This window comes from Leptosomus discolor, chromosome 26 (genome assembly GCF_034619465.1).
Source record: "Leptosomus discolor isolate bLepDis1 chromosome 26, bLepDis1.hap2, whole genome shotgun sequence".
Taxonomy (NCBI): Eukaryota; Metazoa; Chordata; class Aves; order Leptosomiformes; family Leptosomidae; genus Leptosomus; species Leptosomus discolor.
The window spans coordinates 2471891-2484780 of NC_141416.1; the positions used below are offsets into that span (position 1 = coordinate 2471891).

Consider the following 12890-nt stretch of genomic DNA (forward strand, 5'->3'; position numbering starts at 1 on the left):
CTCTTCCGAGCCACGCTGGTCATCGGGCTTCTGCTCCATCTGCTTGTCACGAACTGAAGGCAAAGCAGGGAGGGCGCCGCTCGCTCCCAGAGCTCTTCAAGAAGGATTTATGAGGAGAATCACACCGACCTCGAGAACAGACGGGGAGAAACGTGAGCAGGAGCCGAAGGAAGTGGGGAGGTACGGCCGCCTCCTGGCTTGCTTCCTTGCTTGGCAGCTTTGTCGTCTTCTCTCCCAAAGCCCTGACATCAGCAAGGGGCCTCCGGCAACCCCAAATCCCTTCAGCCCACTCGCCCCCTTCTCTCTAAGGGGAAACTGAGTCCTGGCAAGGTGCGTTCCTTCAGCTGCGCCTTCCAGGGCATAAGCCTGTCCTGCCGCCGGTCCCTGCCGAGCTGGGGGCTCTCCCCGGGGGCTGCGGGGGGGGGGGGGGGGGGGGGGGGAGAGGGCAGCGCTCTCTGGCCTCCCCCGCGGGGTTTAGAAGCGGTGATTTTGGGACTACAATCTGGCGGGCGGGCTCAGACTACAGTTCCCAGCGAGCCCCGGGGCACCGGCGGGGAAGCCCGTTCCGCTCCGCTCCCCCTTCCGCCGCCTCTGCGCTGAGTCGCCCTTCGGCGGGGAGGGACGGTGAGAGCTCGGGGGGGCTCCGTGGGGAGGGACTGGGGGGGGGTCGGGGAGGATCCGTGAGCGGAGGAGCTTGGCGGCGTGTCCCCGGGATTCTGGGAGGGGGCAGGGGGGTGTCCTGGGATGGGTTTGTGGGGCTCGGAGGGGATGGACCAGGCGGTGAAACCGGGGGGGTTCTTGGCTTTGGAGCAGCATCTCTGAGCTGCTCTTTGGGGCTCTGGATGGGCGGGAGCAGGCCAGGGTGGGAACCTGCTCCCACAGGGAGAAGGAAGGGTCCTCTGGCAGTGGGAGCGGGGGCTCTGACGTGGGAGCAGGGTGGGTTTTGGTTTGTTTTTTGTTTTTTTTTTTGCATTTAAAAGCACTAATAATAAGTTTTCTAATGGTTTGCGTGGTCTCCTTGCCCTCGGGGAGGGCATCCAGAGGTGCTGGGCTCTGGGAAACGGGGACACGTGGCCTGAAGCAGGGACTTCTGGGGACCAAAAGGGCCGCTGGAGGGAGTTGGTGGAACCTCAGCGGCTGGAAATTGGAAAGAGTAATGAATGTTGGAAATGAGCTGGGACTTTCTGAGAAGAACAGAGAATTGGAGGGGAGAAGGACTAACTCTGTTGCGTAAGACAGTCCTTCGCAACGGCAATTCACTGTTAATTGCTAAAACCTCGTGAAACTGTTAATGGCCAAAGCTTTTGCTCTGAAAGTTGCTAGAAGAGGCTTTGTGATCTGAGACCTTTGGCAATTATGAGATGCAATAACAGGGAGTGAAACTTGCCGGGGGGGGGGGGGGGGGGGCTTTGAAAAGGGAGAAAACTGTTGTCTCTTCTTCTGTTCCTGCTGATCTGGGACGCTGCTGGGCCACTTGCATCCTTGCAGGGAAGTGTACCGGTATTTGAGGTGCAGTTGCAGACTTGGGTGGAACCAGGGTAATTTTCTGCCAGCTTGTGATAAACCTTTATCAATATTGCTGTGAAGTCCACAGCTTTCACGTCTCGCTACACGCGAAGGCCCAGATTGCCTTGGTTTAGTTGTCCTGTGTTCTTTTTTGCAATTAAATTATCAGTGACGTTCCATTTCTAGATGAAGCTCCTGATTCTCGCCGTGTTCGCCCTGTTCCACGTGGCCCATGGTGAGGAAGGCGCCAGGCTCCTGGCCTCCAAATCTCTACTAAACAGATATGCAGTGGAGGGCAAGGACTTGACTTTGCAGTACAACATCTACAACGTTGGCTCCAGGTAAGCCTCGTCCAGGCTGCTTCTTCGCGAGCGTTACGCGCGTGCGGCTGCAGGGTATGAGGCCCTTTCTAGCCTCCGTTGATGTGCTGTTACCTTTGGTCCCCCTAATTCTGAGCTTAGCGGCGGCACGTGAAGGTTTGACCCTTTTTCTTCCCGTTCCATCGTCCCTGCTTTCCCCTCGTGGCTGCTCTAGCTGTTGGTCCAGCGTGGTGTAGCGTTGTGTCTGGTGATGCTCTGCTCCCCGCGCACGCAGCCTCCCCTTCTTGGCTTTGTGAGCAATTTTTCAGCCCTGCTTTCCCGTCTTTTTTTCTTTTTGCTGTTTCTCTCAGCTTTGCCTTTGTCTTTCCGCGGTCTCCCTGTAACACACCTTGACTCTCCTCCCCGTCTTCCATTGGTGACCTTTTATAATTCAAAAATCAGTTCTTCCAGCTGCCGAATCGTCCCGTTGGAACTGTCATCCCTCGCTGGTGCAGCCCCCCGTGAGCACAATGCCAAGTCTAAAGATTCTCTTCTCATCCCTTTCTCTGTCGCCTTTAGTGCTGCTTTAGACGTGGAGCTCTCGGATGATTCTTTCCCCCCCGAAGATTTCGGCATTGTCTCTGGGATGCTCAACGTCAAGTGGGACAGGATCGCTCCGTATCTTTTCGTGTTGTGAAATTTCTCCCAACGCTCCGTACCCGCTCTCCCGTCACCGAATTTCCACCGTGCCTGGGCAGGGGTTTGAACGCAAACCTCAGTTCTGCGTGATGGTGCTGTGTCAAAAAAAGTTCCCGGCAAACAGGGCCAGGTCCCTGTGCAATTCAGCTGCTCGGGAAGGAGGAGCTGGTTCAGCCTTGGATGGGACTGGGGGTCTGTAACCACAGAGGACTCCCAGAATGTCAGGGGTTGGAAGGGACCTCTGGAGACCATCTAGTCCAACCCCCCTGCCAGAGCAGGGCCACCCAGAGCAGGTCACACAGGAACGCGCCCAGGCGGGTTTTGAATGTCTCCAGAGAAGGAGACCCCACCACCTCTCTGGGCAGCCTGTGCCAGGGCTCTGCCACCCTCACAGGGAAAAAGTTTTTCCTTATGTTCATGTGGAACCTCCTGTGCTCCAGCTGGCACCCGTTGCCCCTTGTCCTGTCACTGGCCATCACCGAGCAGAGCCCAGCTCCATCCTCCTGACCCTCGTCCTTTACATATTTATAACCATTAAGGAGGTCACCCCTCAGCCTCCTCCAAGCTCAAGAGACCCAGCTCCCTCAGCCTTTCATCATGAGGGAGATGTTCCACCCCCTCCATCACCTTTGTGGCTCTGTGCTGGGCTCTTCCCAGCAGTTCCCTGTCTTTCTTGAACGGAGGGGCCCAGACCTGGACACACTATTCCAGATGGGGTCTCACCAGGGCAGAGCACAGGGGGAGGAGAACCTCTCGACCTACTGACCACCCCGCTTCTAATCCACCCCAGGATGCCACTGGCCTTCTTGGCCACCAGGGCACAATGCTGGCTCATGGGCATCCTGCTGCCCACCAGGACCCCCAGGTCCCTGTCCCCTACGCTACGCAGCTCCATCAGCAGGACTGACTTTTCCACCAGGTTTGAGGCTCTTTACCTACGGCCTCACTTCTCTTGATGAAACCCAACCATTATCCTTAACTTAGGGCTCTCAGAGCGAGTAACGTGTCCCACACCGTGGTTCTGCGGCCTCTCAAAGCTGGTTACTTCAACTTCACCTCTGCTACCATCACATACCTGGCACAGGAGGGTGGACAGGTTGTGGTGAGTTGCCCCTTTGTAGAACCCTTGCCCACATCGGACAGCAGATCCACCTGACTGTGCTCTTTGAGCATCGGGGATGATGCACGTCCCCGTGCTCTTGTGCTGCCCAGGCTCTGCTGCGAGAAGGAAAGGTGGCAAATACCTTTTCCTCCCCCTGTACCTTTTTCAGGTTGGTTTCACCAGTGCTCCTGGGCAGGGAGGAATCTTGGCTCAGCGGGAGTTTGACAGGAGGTTCTCCCCTCACTTTGTAAGTACCTTTCCATTGGTAATTGAGAGCGTGCTGCAGGAACGGTGCGACCCAACCCGGTGGATTTTGCCAGTTTGTTGTGTGGTTTGGTTTGCACTACAGTCACCTGGAAAACTCCAGCAGGGATTGCAATTAATCCAGAAGAATTATCACAGAAAAAAGCAAAGAGTTTTCATCCCGGCTGCCTCTGTGAAGGAGCTGGCACTGTGGGGTTTGAGCCAGAAGCTTTGAGAGTAGATCTGATGGCTCGAAGACTCATCTGTACATGATTTCATTTAACTTCTTTCCAACAATTTCTCCTTCCAGCTGGACTGGGCAGCTTTTGGTGTGATGACCCTGCCCTCCATCGGGATCCCGCTGCTGCTGTGGTACTCCAGCAAGAGAAAGTACGACACCCCCAAGACCAAAAAGAACTGAGCAAAGTCAAAAGCCGCCAGCACCCCAGAGCTCAGGAAAGAACAAACATTAACCCACGCGGCACAGCAGGCGCGCTGGGATCGCCAACAGTCCCCCTGGGAAGCGCTGCCCGGGCTACGCTTCAGCCCCGTCGGCGAGAGGGAACCGAACGCTTTGACGCAGCGATGGGTCTTCTACGTTTTAAAAAAGAATCAGGCAACCAAGAAGAAACCAACTGAAAATCCCAAACCCCCTTGTCTGCATCTTGGGAGCAGAGACCCCTCGCTCGGCGCAGCCACAGCACCTCTCTGCCGCGGATGCCGGTTGGGGCGGGTGCAGCTCTACCGCGTTTCTGACGTCCGTGCCGCCTTCCAGGCTGCAGCCAGCCACGCGGCTCGTTGCCTGCTGTGCTCTTCTCAAACATACGAAGCCGCAGGGCCTCGCTCCTCCAGGCGCTGCCTGTCCTGCTGAGACATCCGTGGGAAGGAGCTCTGCCTAGTGACCTCCTTGAGAGGCTCGATAGAGCTGCGGCGTTGCTCGGTGGGGCACGGGAGGTCCCCGTTGGATGCTTGTTCTCTCAGGAGCCCTGGTGTGCTGCGCTGAGCAGTTCGTTGCCGTGTTTCTGGTCTTTCTGGTTGCTCTGTTAAGGGTTGAGGTGTGTCAAGGTAGGGAGGGTTTTGTAATAAAATGAACGCCATGGAAGCAGCCTGCCTTTCTTTTAGCAGCAAGTCCTGAGGGCACCCGGCTTCGGGGTGCGCAGTCCGTAAAACAAATCACCCTCGAATACAGGGAAGAGGGAAAGAAGGGGGCAGAAGGCTTGGTACCTTGCCTCAACTTCCCTGACAGCTCCAAGCCCTCAGCGTGAGATTTCCCTTCGCAGCTGTCCATAAATGCGGCTGCGTGCTGGGCATCGAGCTGTGCTTGTCCTGGGGGAAGGTGGCGGTGCAATGGGGACCTGCAGGGGGTGAGAGGGGGTTGAGCTCTGCCCTGAGCTTTGGGCAGGGAGGCAGGGGCTGGTCACAGGCTGTTGTCATGGTTTTCAGGCTGGGCCGGCCACTAACGAATGACAGACGCTCTCTATGAACCCCTCTCCCCTCCCAAAAGGAAAAGGAGAGAGAGAACAAGGGAGAGAGACTTTACGGTTTGGAAAAGAAAACTAAAACAGCTTTAATGAAATAATAACAATAAAAGAAAAGATAATAATAAGGAAAAAATGAAATATATACAGTATGTACAAATATATACAAACCCAATACCGAACCCAACTCCCCCCACCCTGATGACAGTACGTCACCACCACACCGCAGGGCTGGCACTGGGGCAGTCCCAGGCTGGACTGGGCAGCAGACAGGGACGGGATGCAGGAGCTGGACTCAGGCCCTGGATTCAGGGATGCATGGATCAGTCCTCCTCAGATGTCGGCCATCGAAGAAGAGCGAAGGGGAGCGAAGGCGCGAGACCCTCGTGATCTCTCAGCTTTACACTGACCATGATGTCTGTGGGGTGGAACACTCTGTTGGTCAGGTTTGGGTCACCTGTCCGGTTCACTCCTCCCCGTAGGTGTGACCCTTTTCACTCCTGGCACCCCAACACGCAGTACAAGATTTAGCAGTGACCTTGGTCGCCATAAGAACAAGTCTAAGCCAGGGCCTCTCTGCATCCCATTCCTTGGTACGAGCTATAAACATCAGGCCTTATCACTGCTGGGAGCAGTCACTGTCTGGAAAAACAGGCTGCTGTTTCAGAAAATGCTGTTAGTTAGAGGAGACTGAACTGAAAAGTTAAAAGCACTAAAGCAGAATTAGTTCTGATTTAGCCCAAACCAGGACAGCTGCGCTCCTGCGTGACTTGGCCCAGCCCGGTGTTGGACCCCAACTCAACAGCGTGGTACTGACAGCTGAGAACTGGGGGCCACGCTGGAGTGAACACTGCCTTTATCACCACAACGTTTCCGAGCCAGGATTCCTCATCTCCACCTTCGCTGCTGCTGGTTGCACCCTCGGTTTCACCAGCTGAAGGCCCCCAGGGCGCTCCCGGGTGCAGCAGGGAACTGCCTGGGCATTGGCAAAGCTTGGTGAAGGCCCAAGGAAATGCTGGAGGGCGGCCGGGCCCTGGAGAAGCCCGAGGAAGGTGCCAGGGAAACTAGAGGGAAGCGGGGCCCACGCTTCGCCTGTGCACTGCCAGGGCCCTGCCATTTTCTACCGCATCCCGGCGGCTTTGCCAGGTTTTTGTGTTGTGGGGGCCCTGCTGCATCCCACAGAGCTTCCCTAAGACTGCCTCAGTGAGATCCACCTCCCACTCCTGCGCGTCAGCCACGCACAGGTAGGCTCTAACTGGTCCCAGGAATCCCAACCAGAGATTTCATCTATTCCCAGGCTTAAAAATCCAGGCTGCGGTGGGATGACCTATCATGAAAGCAAAGAGGTAAAGACAGAGTAACTGAAGAAAACACCCATTTGTGTCTCTGTTACAGAGAAGGGAAATTTACAGAAAGGAGGTATTCTACCCAAAAGCCGTTGCTCAGATGAACGACGCTGATTGTTGGTGGGCAACCACATTGATCTGATGTAAGAAAAGCTTCACCGGGCTCGGCCCACACAGTTCACCACAGGATTATCTCCTGTAGCAAAGCAAGCTGTACTACGGAGCAATAGTATTAAAAACCCACAAAACCCCAACCAAACCCAGCAGCAGCGCTCCTGGAATTTTTTCAGCTGAGGATCTCCAAGTTCTGTTACATCTCACAACGGACTGTTAGAAGTAAAATGAAAACCACGTAGACTTATTTTACAACTCCAGTAAAACCAAATAAACTCCCATTTTTTCCAGCCAAGACACAGGGAGGCCATTTACCCCAGGTAACTAGACCAAAGCTTGTGAAAGAACAGATAAAAGCGCATTTCTGTTGCCTCTAACACCAACACAACACAGTTCAGCAATCCAGGGACCGTTAACGATGCACAGCCAAGCGAACAGCTAATGACCCGGGAATCCTGGCACGTGACCGCAGAACAAGACGACCAAAAGGCATGAGAAGCAGATAGAGGAAAAGCACGGGGGAGGAAAGAACACTTGAGGGTAGGAGCGTGGGTATCTCGGGAGAGAGGAAAAGATTACGTGAATGTATCAACAAGAAATGGGGTTTGCTGGTGGGAGCTAAACAGAGAGCAGTGTGGGAGTAGAATTGTTATGAGGCTAAAGAAGGAAAATGAGAGTGTTTTGGCCCGTTCCGTGCTCAGGATTCTCCTTGAGCCTCTCCCGGCCAGATGTTTTTAACTAACTTTTCTTCCGGAAGAGGCTCCCGCACCAAGAAGGCCTTCCTGATTTTCCACAGCCTGCTTCACCCGAAGGTTATATCGCTACAAGACTTCCACGGGATGGTGTGGAAACGCAAGGCAAGGTGAAACCTTCACCTCCTGCTCATGGCTGACTGCTGCGGGGGAGCGAGCTCAGAGGCATCCTACAAACCAGAGGCAAAAGGGAAGCAATCTGGCAAGCCGCGTAGCTTGCCATCGACAGGAGAAAGCTCGTGCTTTTAACCGTTAAGCCAACGACGGGGAAGAGAACTTGACGCCTCATACAAGCCTGAGCAGGCCTGAAACCCCGCAGAGAAGATTTGTACTGACCGCTTCGGACACAAGCTCAAAACACACGTCTCTGAAACCAGTTGCTGCTTTTTTGAGGGAATCAAAATCTCGCTATAACACGCCGGTAATCAAAATGTCACTGGATTGCGTCCAAAATATTTTGCTCTGTATAAAATTAGAGTCAGGAGTCTGCGGCTGCATTTATATTAGTTCCTGAACCCATTTCATTTACGGTCCCAGGCGCCGAGGCCAGTTGGCATGGAGCAACTTGCTTCTGCTTTGAAACTCATCAGCTTCAAAAACGACATCTAATTCAGCTACGGGGAATGGTCCCTGGCACATTTTCGCTCCGAAACGTTGTCTGGAAATGATTTGCAAGGACGCTATTTGGCCAAGAGCGAGCGGGCCGTGGAGCTGCACGTGCCTCGGGAAGGAGCCCTCACGCTGCACGCAGCTCAGGCAAGGGCTCCCGCTGCTCCGACGCCAGAGCAGAAAGTTCAAGAGCCGCTGCTGTAATGCAGTTTTTTTCCCAGCCTTTCTATCAAAGTGCCTGGTTTCTTACATTTCTGAGGGAGTCTGAGCTGCCTCTGGGACTGCGAAACCCTTGCTGAGAGTAACTTGCTCTGGCAGGAGAAATGCGGCATAGCTTGAACCACAGAGCAGTTCCTTTCACATAGGTGTGAATCAGAGTATTGTTATATGACCTGAGGGACTGGGGAAAAAAAACATTCTGAAGAAAATTACTACCAGCTTTGCCTCTTACCTGTAGAAGAACAGAAACCAGTTCAGCTTTTATCCCTGCAATGCCATCTTTCAGGGCCTGAACTGTATGGGGAGACCCACTACGAGAAGGCAAGAGCTCTTCAAAATACTCCCTTCAAAAGACGGCGAGTTATTCTCAGGTTCTGCAGCTTGTCAGAGATCAGTGAGCTGCGTCCCCTTGTGAGGAAAGCCCGATGCACTTTCCACAAGCGCTCACAGAACTGTGCCTTTCTGTAGGGGTGGTTTGTAACACGCTAAGAAGGTCGGTAAGGATGAAATGTGAAGAGAAACGTGAGAGAGAGACGGAGATAACACGGCAAGGGTTAATTTCCATCTCTCTCTCTCATATCCTTATTAGTGCTAAATATCTGCAACACAATTCGTCATGGCACTCCCTTTGGCAGCTGCTTGTTGCTAACTAAACACGTTTTCACATCAGATAAATCCACTTTAGTGCTGTCTGTGCTATAAACTTCTACCCTGAGCACCCACTCTCACTTCACTTCCAGTAGCCACCTGGGTAGTCAGTGAAACCTGAAATAAAACACGTGGTTTGCTCCCGAGAACCACTGACAGCAACTCGTGGTGGTAATGCATCTTGCATGAAGAAACACAACTCCATTATCAAAGGTAATCTGCAGATTAGGAACAGAAACACTCCTAAATCAGCTCGGAAACCTGAAGTTTCCATTACACTTTGTCCCAGAGCAACGAGAGCGCCAGTAACGCTGATTTCTGTAACAGAGCATCTTCCTGCTGCCAATAAGCACATTTCAGTGCAGAGCAGAGGACAGCCATGGGGCAGCCGGTACTTACGGTCACTGCGAACCTTTTCTGGACGGGAATTAGCGACTGAAGCAGAAAGGCTCTCGTTATTCTTCCCCTAAAGGATCCAGTATCATGTGAAAACAAATTCTTGAATCCAAACACTCCAACAAAAATAGTTCAGCGAGGAGCACAGAAGTGGCACGAAGGCAATCACGACACACGCCTTCCAAGCTCCAGGGCCCATCCTCTGTTGTTAATCTTTAGTTAATTAGTCTGGTTTAGAGAGCAGCCCGGCACACGCAGAAAAGCCAACTTCAATTTTCAAGTCAACGCGCTCGAAAAGATGCAGCCTGCCTTCGCCTTAGGATTTCGACGCCCACAGCCAACACAAAGGATGCAATTCTATTTTAAAGAAAAAAAAAAAATCAAAAAATTAAAAAGAAGAAATGCAAGAGTTTTACAGTCGAGCTTTCATGTTCTCATTACCTAAAACCGCAGCTTCTACAAGGTAAGACAGCGCAATTGGGAAGACCAGATGCAGCCCACACGCGAACATCTTTGCTCTTCTGTAGGAATTCCTTCATTTTATTAAAGGCGAATACCGACATCCTCAGAGCGCCACGTAACTACTCTGAGAAGTTAAAGCATTCAGAGAAACTCAGACTTCAACCCCAAAATTTCCTGTTTGCCTTTACAGCCTCTTTTACTACCAATCAGGTTGGTCATACTTGGGAAAGAGAATGGCCACGTATCGGGACAGAAGGCCTAGCTGGAACGCTACTTAGGACGCTCTCACGACCAAAGCCTGCTCTGTCCCAGCTGCACCGCTCTCCCGGTGGCTGTCTGCGCCTCCAGGCCACTGGAACAAGGTCAGACCCACCAGGCGCAACAATTTGGTCACAAAGTTCAAGCTCGTAACGTTCAAGGGGAAGTTCTAATTCTGCAAAAAAGGGCATTTGACAAATTGCAGGAATCTGATAATGATCTACAGAAAGGAGACGTCACACAGAGACCAAAACTCACAGATTCTTGCTAGCTGACATAGTAAAACCAAACCTCCTTTCCCCTTAAATATGACAACAATAAGAAGCTTTTCTTTCTCAGGAGGAAGAGTTACACCTCTGGAATTACGGCAGGAGAGCTTCTCTCTCACAAGTAACACCTTCCATGTCCAGAGCTCTCAGAGCCAGCTCCAGGGGAGAATCGTCCACAGAGTTCTCGAGTTCAGGAGATAACGTCAATCCTGTCTATCATGCCAACAATGGCCTGTCACGACAACGAGAGATGAAATAATCCTTAATTCAGCATCTACAAGCTCATACTGGCTTCAAAACTCATGAAAAGATACCACCAGTGAAAATAATATAGAACATATAGGTGGCTTCCCATCCGACACAGCCTGAATAATAGGCTATCACACCCCCCAGAGATTTTTCAACAGAATAATTAAATTGTTCTTCTTTCTAAAAATTTATATCTATGCATACAATCCTCTCCTCTATGAATTTCTACTTTTCTACCTACCACGCTCCTCAGCCATCACAACACTGCTTCGCTTTCTGGCTTGTGAGGATTGAGCAGACACCAAAGCTTTTGGGGATCAAGGGGCACTCTTCTCACAAACAGGCTCAACAGTGACCACGTCATAACGTCAGGAAGGCCTGGAAGAAGAAAAGGAAGATGTTTTCCCCCTCTCCGCTCACAGGCGTATCTTTAAATAGGCTTACAAACAAGAAGGGGCAGGGTGCTTAAAGAGATGCAGGTTTATATTGTCACTAAATCACTCTCTTTTTTTGTATTTATTCCCGTTTCAATGCTTCTTCTCAGTGCCGGGTAGAGCTCGCTCAGACCAGCTCACCTACCAAGCTCCAAAGGTGCACAGGCCAACAGCTGGTGGTCCCTCTTCTCCCAGTTTGGAGAGTTTGGCCAGTTAACACCAGCCAGCACCAAGAGCTCAGAAAACAAAACACACAAACTCCAACCACTGTTGCGAAAACAGGGAAGTCAATCCGGTCTTGTGCGGCCGGCACCGAATATGCGACAGACGCAAATCGGGAGACACAATAGTAATTGTTTATTTACAACAACATTTACAGGTTCTTTCGGATTGCCGGTGATAAATTAAAAGCTACAGGTATAACACAAGGTTGATCACTAATATAACACCACCACCACGCACTATACGCACACGTACACACCAACAGCAATAACAACTTGCCCGCTGTGGGCCCGGCCGCTTGGCAAATAGACAAGCCTGTGGAACAGGGATACAGTGGAACAAGAGACAGTAAAGTTGCAACAAACAAGAATCAAGGACACGCTCAGGGAAGCACAGAAATGCACCTGAGGAGAAAATGTGAAATATAGCCAGGGAGGAAAAGCATATCTCTCAGCGTTAGCTGAGGTAAATAATATCACCCCAATTTCCGCCCCAAAATCGGAACAGGAGCAACTCAGAACCATACCGACGACTGGATGGATTGACGAATTCCCTCCTTCTCCATCCCCCCGACTTGGGACACCCTGTGGGTAATATTATTTACCTCAGCTAACGCTGAGAGACAGACAAACTGGTGTCCCACCTCAGCACAGACGGGACAACGCGCCCTCAGTCACCCGCTCCCTGTCAGACCGCAGAGGACCCTCGCACCACGGTGCTTCTCAACAAGGCGAGAGCCTTCGGCCTCGCCAGCCCCCAGCACAGCCGCGCCCTCCACCCCACGGGAACACCCTGAGCTCAGGGTTTCGCCTTTTTTTTTCAGGATAGACCCCTGTGCTCTCCAGACCTTTCCCGAGCCCAGGAGAACGAGCCGCTGATCCCCCTCCACACATCCCACCTCAGTCCCTTCTTCCTCTAGCCCCTCACCCAAAGGGTTTCCCACCTCCTCAACACTCCCCAGAGCCTTTTTTTTTTTTTTTCTCCCCTCAACACCACTCCCTTTTCCCCCAGAAGCAACAGCTCGCGCTGCACCAAACCCCCGCCGTCCCTCAGCCCTCAGCTCAAAGGGAACCCGGAGCGGCCGGCCGAAGGGCAACACCACTTTGGGCACATTTATCTCAAGGAGGCACCGCCGAGCACAGGAGGACCAGGAGGCGAGCGGCCAGGCCAGGCCAGGCCAGGCCAGCCCCCCGCTTCCCCCCCCCCTAGCCCGCACCCACAATGGCGCCGAGAGCCCAGCGCCCTTCCCCACCGCCGCCCCGCCACCGCCCCGCGCATGCGCAAGGCAGCCACGCCCACCTCCCCCTCTCCCGCCTCGGCGCGGAGCGGACCTCACCCGCCCTGCGTCGTGCGCATGCGCGCTGCCGCCTACCGCTCCGGGGCGCGGCGGTGGCGGGAAGCAGCCGCTCGCCCCGCGAAGGGCTGAGGTGAAGCGGGGGCCGGGCTCGCCCCCACGGGCCCGTTTTTGCCCTCTGGCCGCGGGCAGAAGCGGGCGAGCCCCACCGTACCCCACCGCCGGTCTCCTCCCCGAGGCGCGGGCCCAGGCCGCGGCCTCCAGCCCCACCCTCCCTTCCCCCCCGCAGGC

At 53.4% G+C, this 12890-nt stretch overlaps 1 protein-coding gene across 1 annotated transcript; it reads left to right on the plus strand.

The window, feature by feature from the left end:
* The first annotated feature begins 584 nt into the window (after window positions 1–584).
* SSR2 (signal sequence receptor subunit 2) lies at window positions 585–4951 on the plus strand. The gene is made up of 6 exons (XM_086478395.1): window positions 585–624; window positions 1693–1847; window positions 2385–2483; window positions 3498–3606; window positions 3776–3853; window positions 4160–4951. Exons 2-6 carry the CDS (start codon window positions 1693–1695, stop codon window positions 4268–4270), a joined length of 552 nt encoding a protein of 183 aa, XP_086334521.1. The 5' UTR covers window positions 585–624; the 3' UTR covers window positions 4271–4951.
* Window positions 4952–12890: the final 7939 nt, after the last annotated feature.

Excerpts from the sequence above, each read along its gene's own strand:
- SSR2 (XM_086478395.1), top strand. The coding sequence starts at position 1,693 with ATGAAGCTCCTGATTCTCGCCGTGTTCGCCCTGTTCCACGTGGCCCAT. Across the intron at positions 1,848-2,384 it reads ATCTACAACGTTGGCTCCAG|TGCTGCTTTAGACGTGGAGC; the intron begins GTAAGCCTCGTC and ends TGTCGCCTTTAG. Across the intron at positions 3,607-3,775 it reads AGGAGGGTGGACAGGTTGTG|GTTGGTTTCACCAGTGCTCC; the intron begins GTGAGTTGCCCC and ends TACCTTTTTCAG.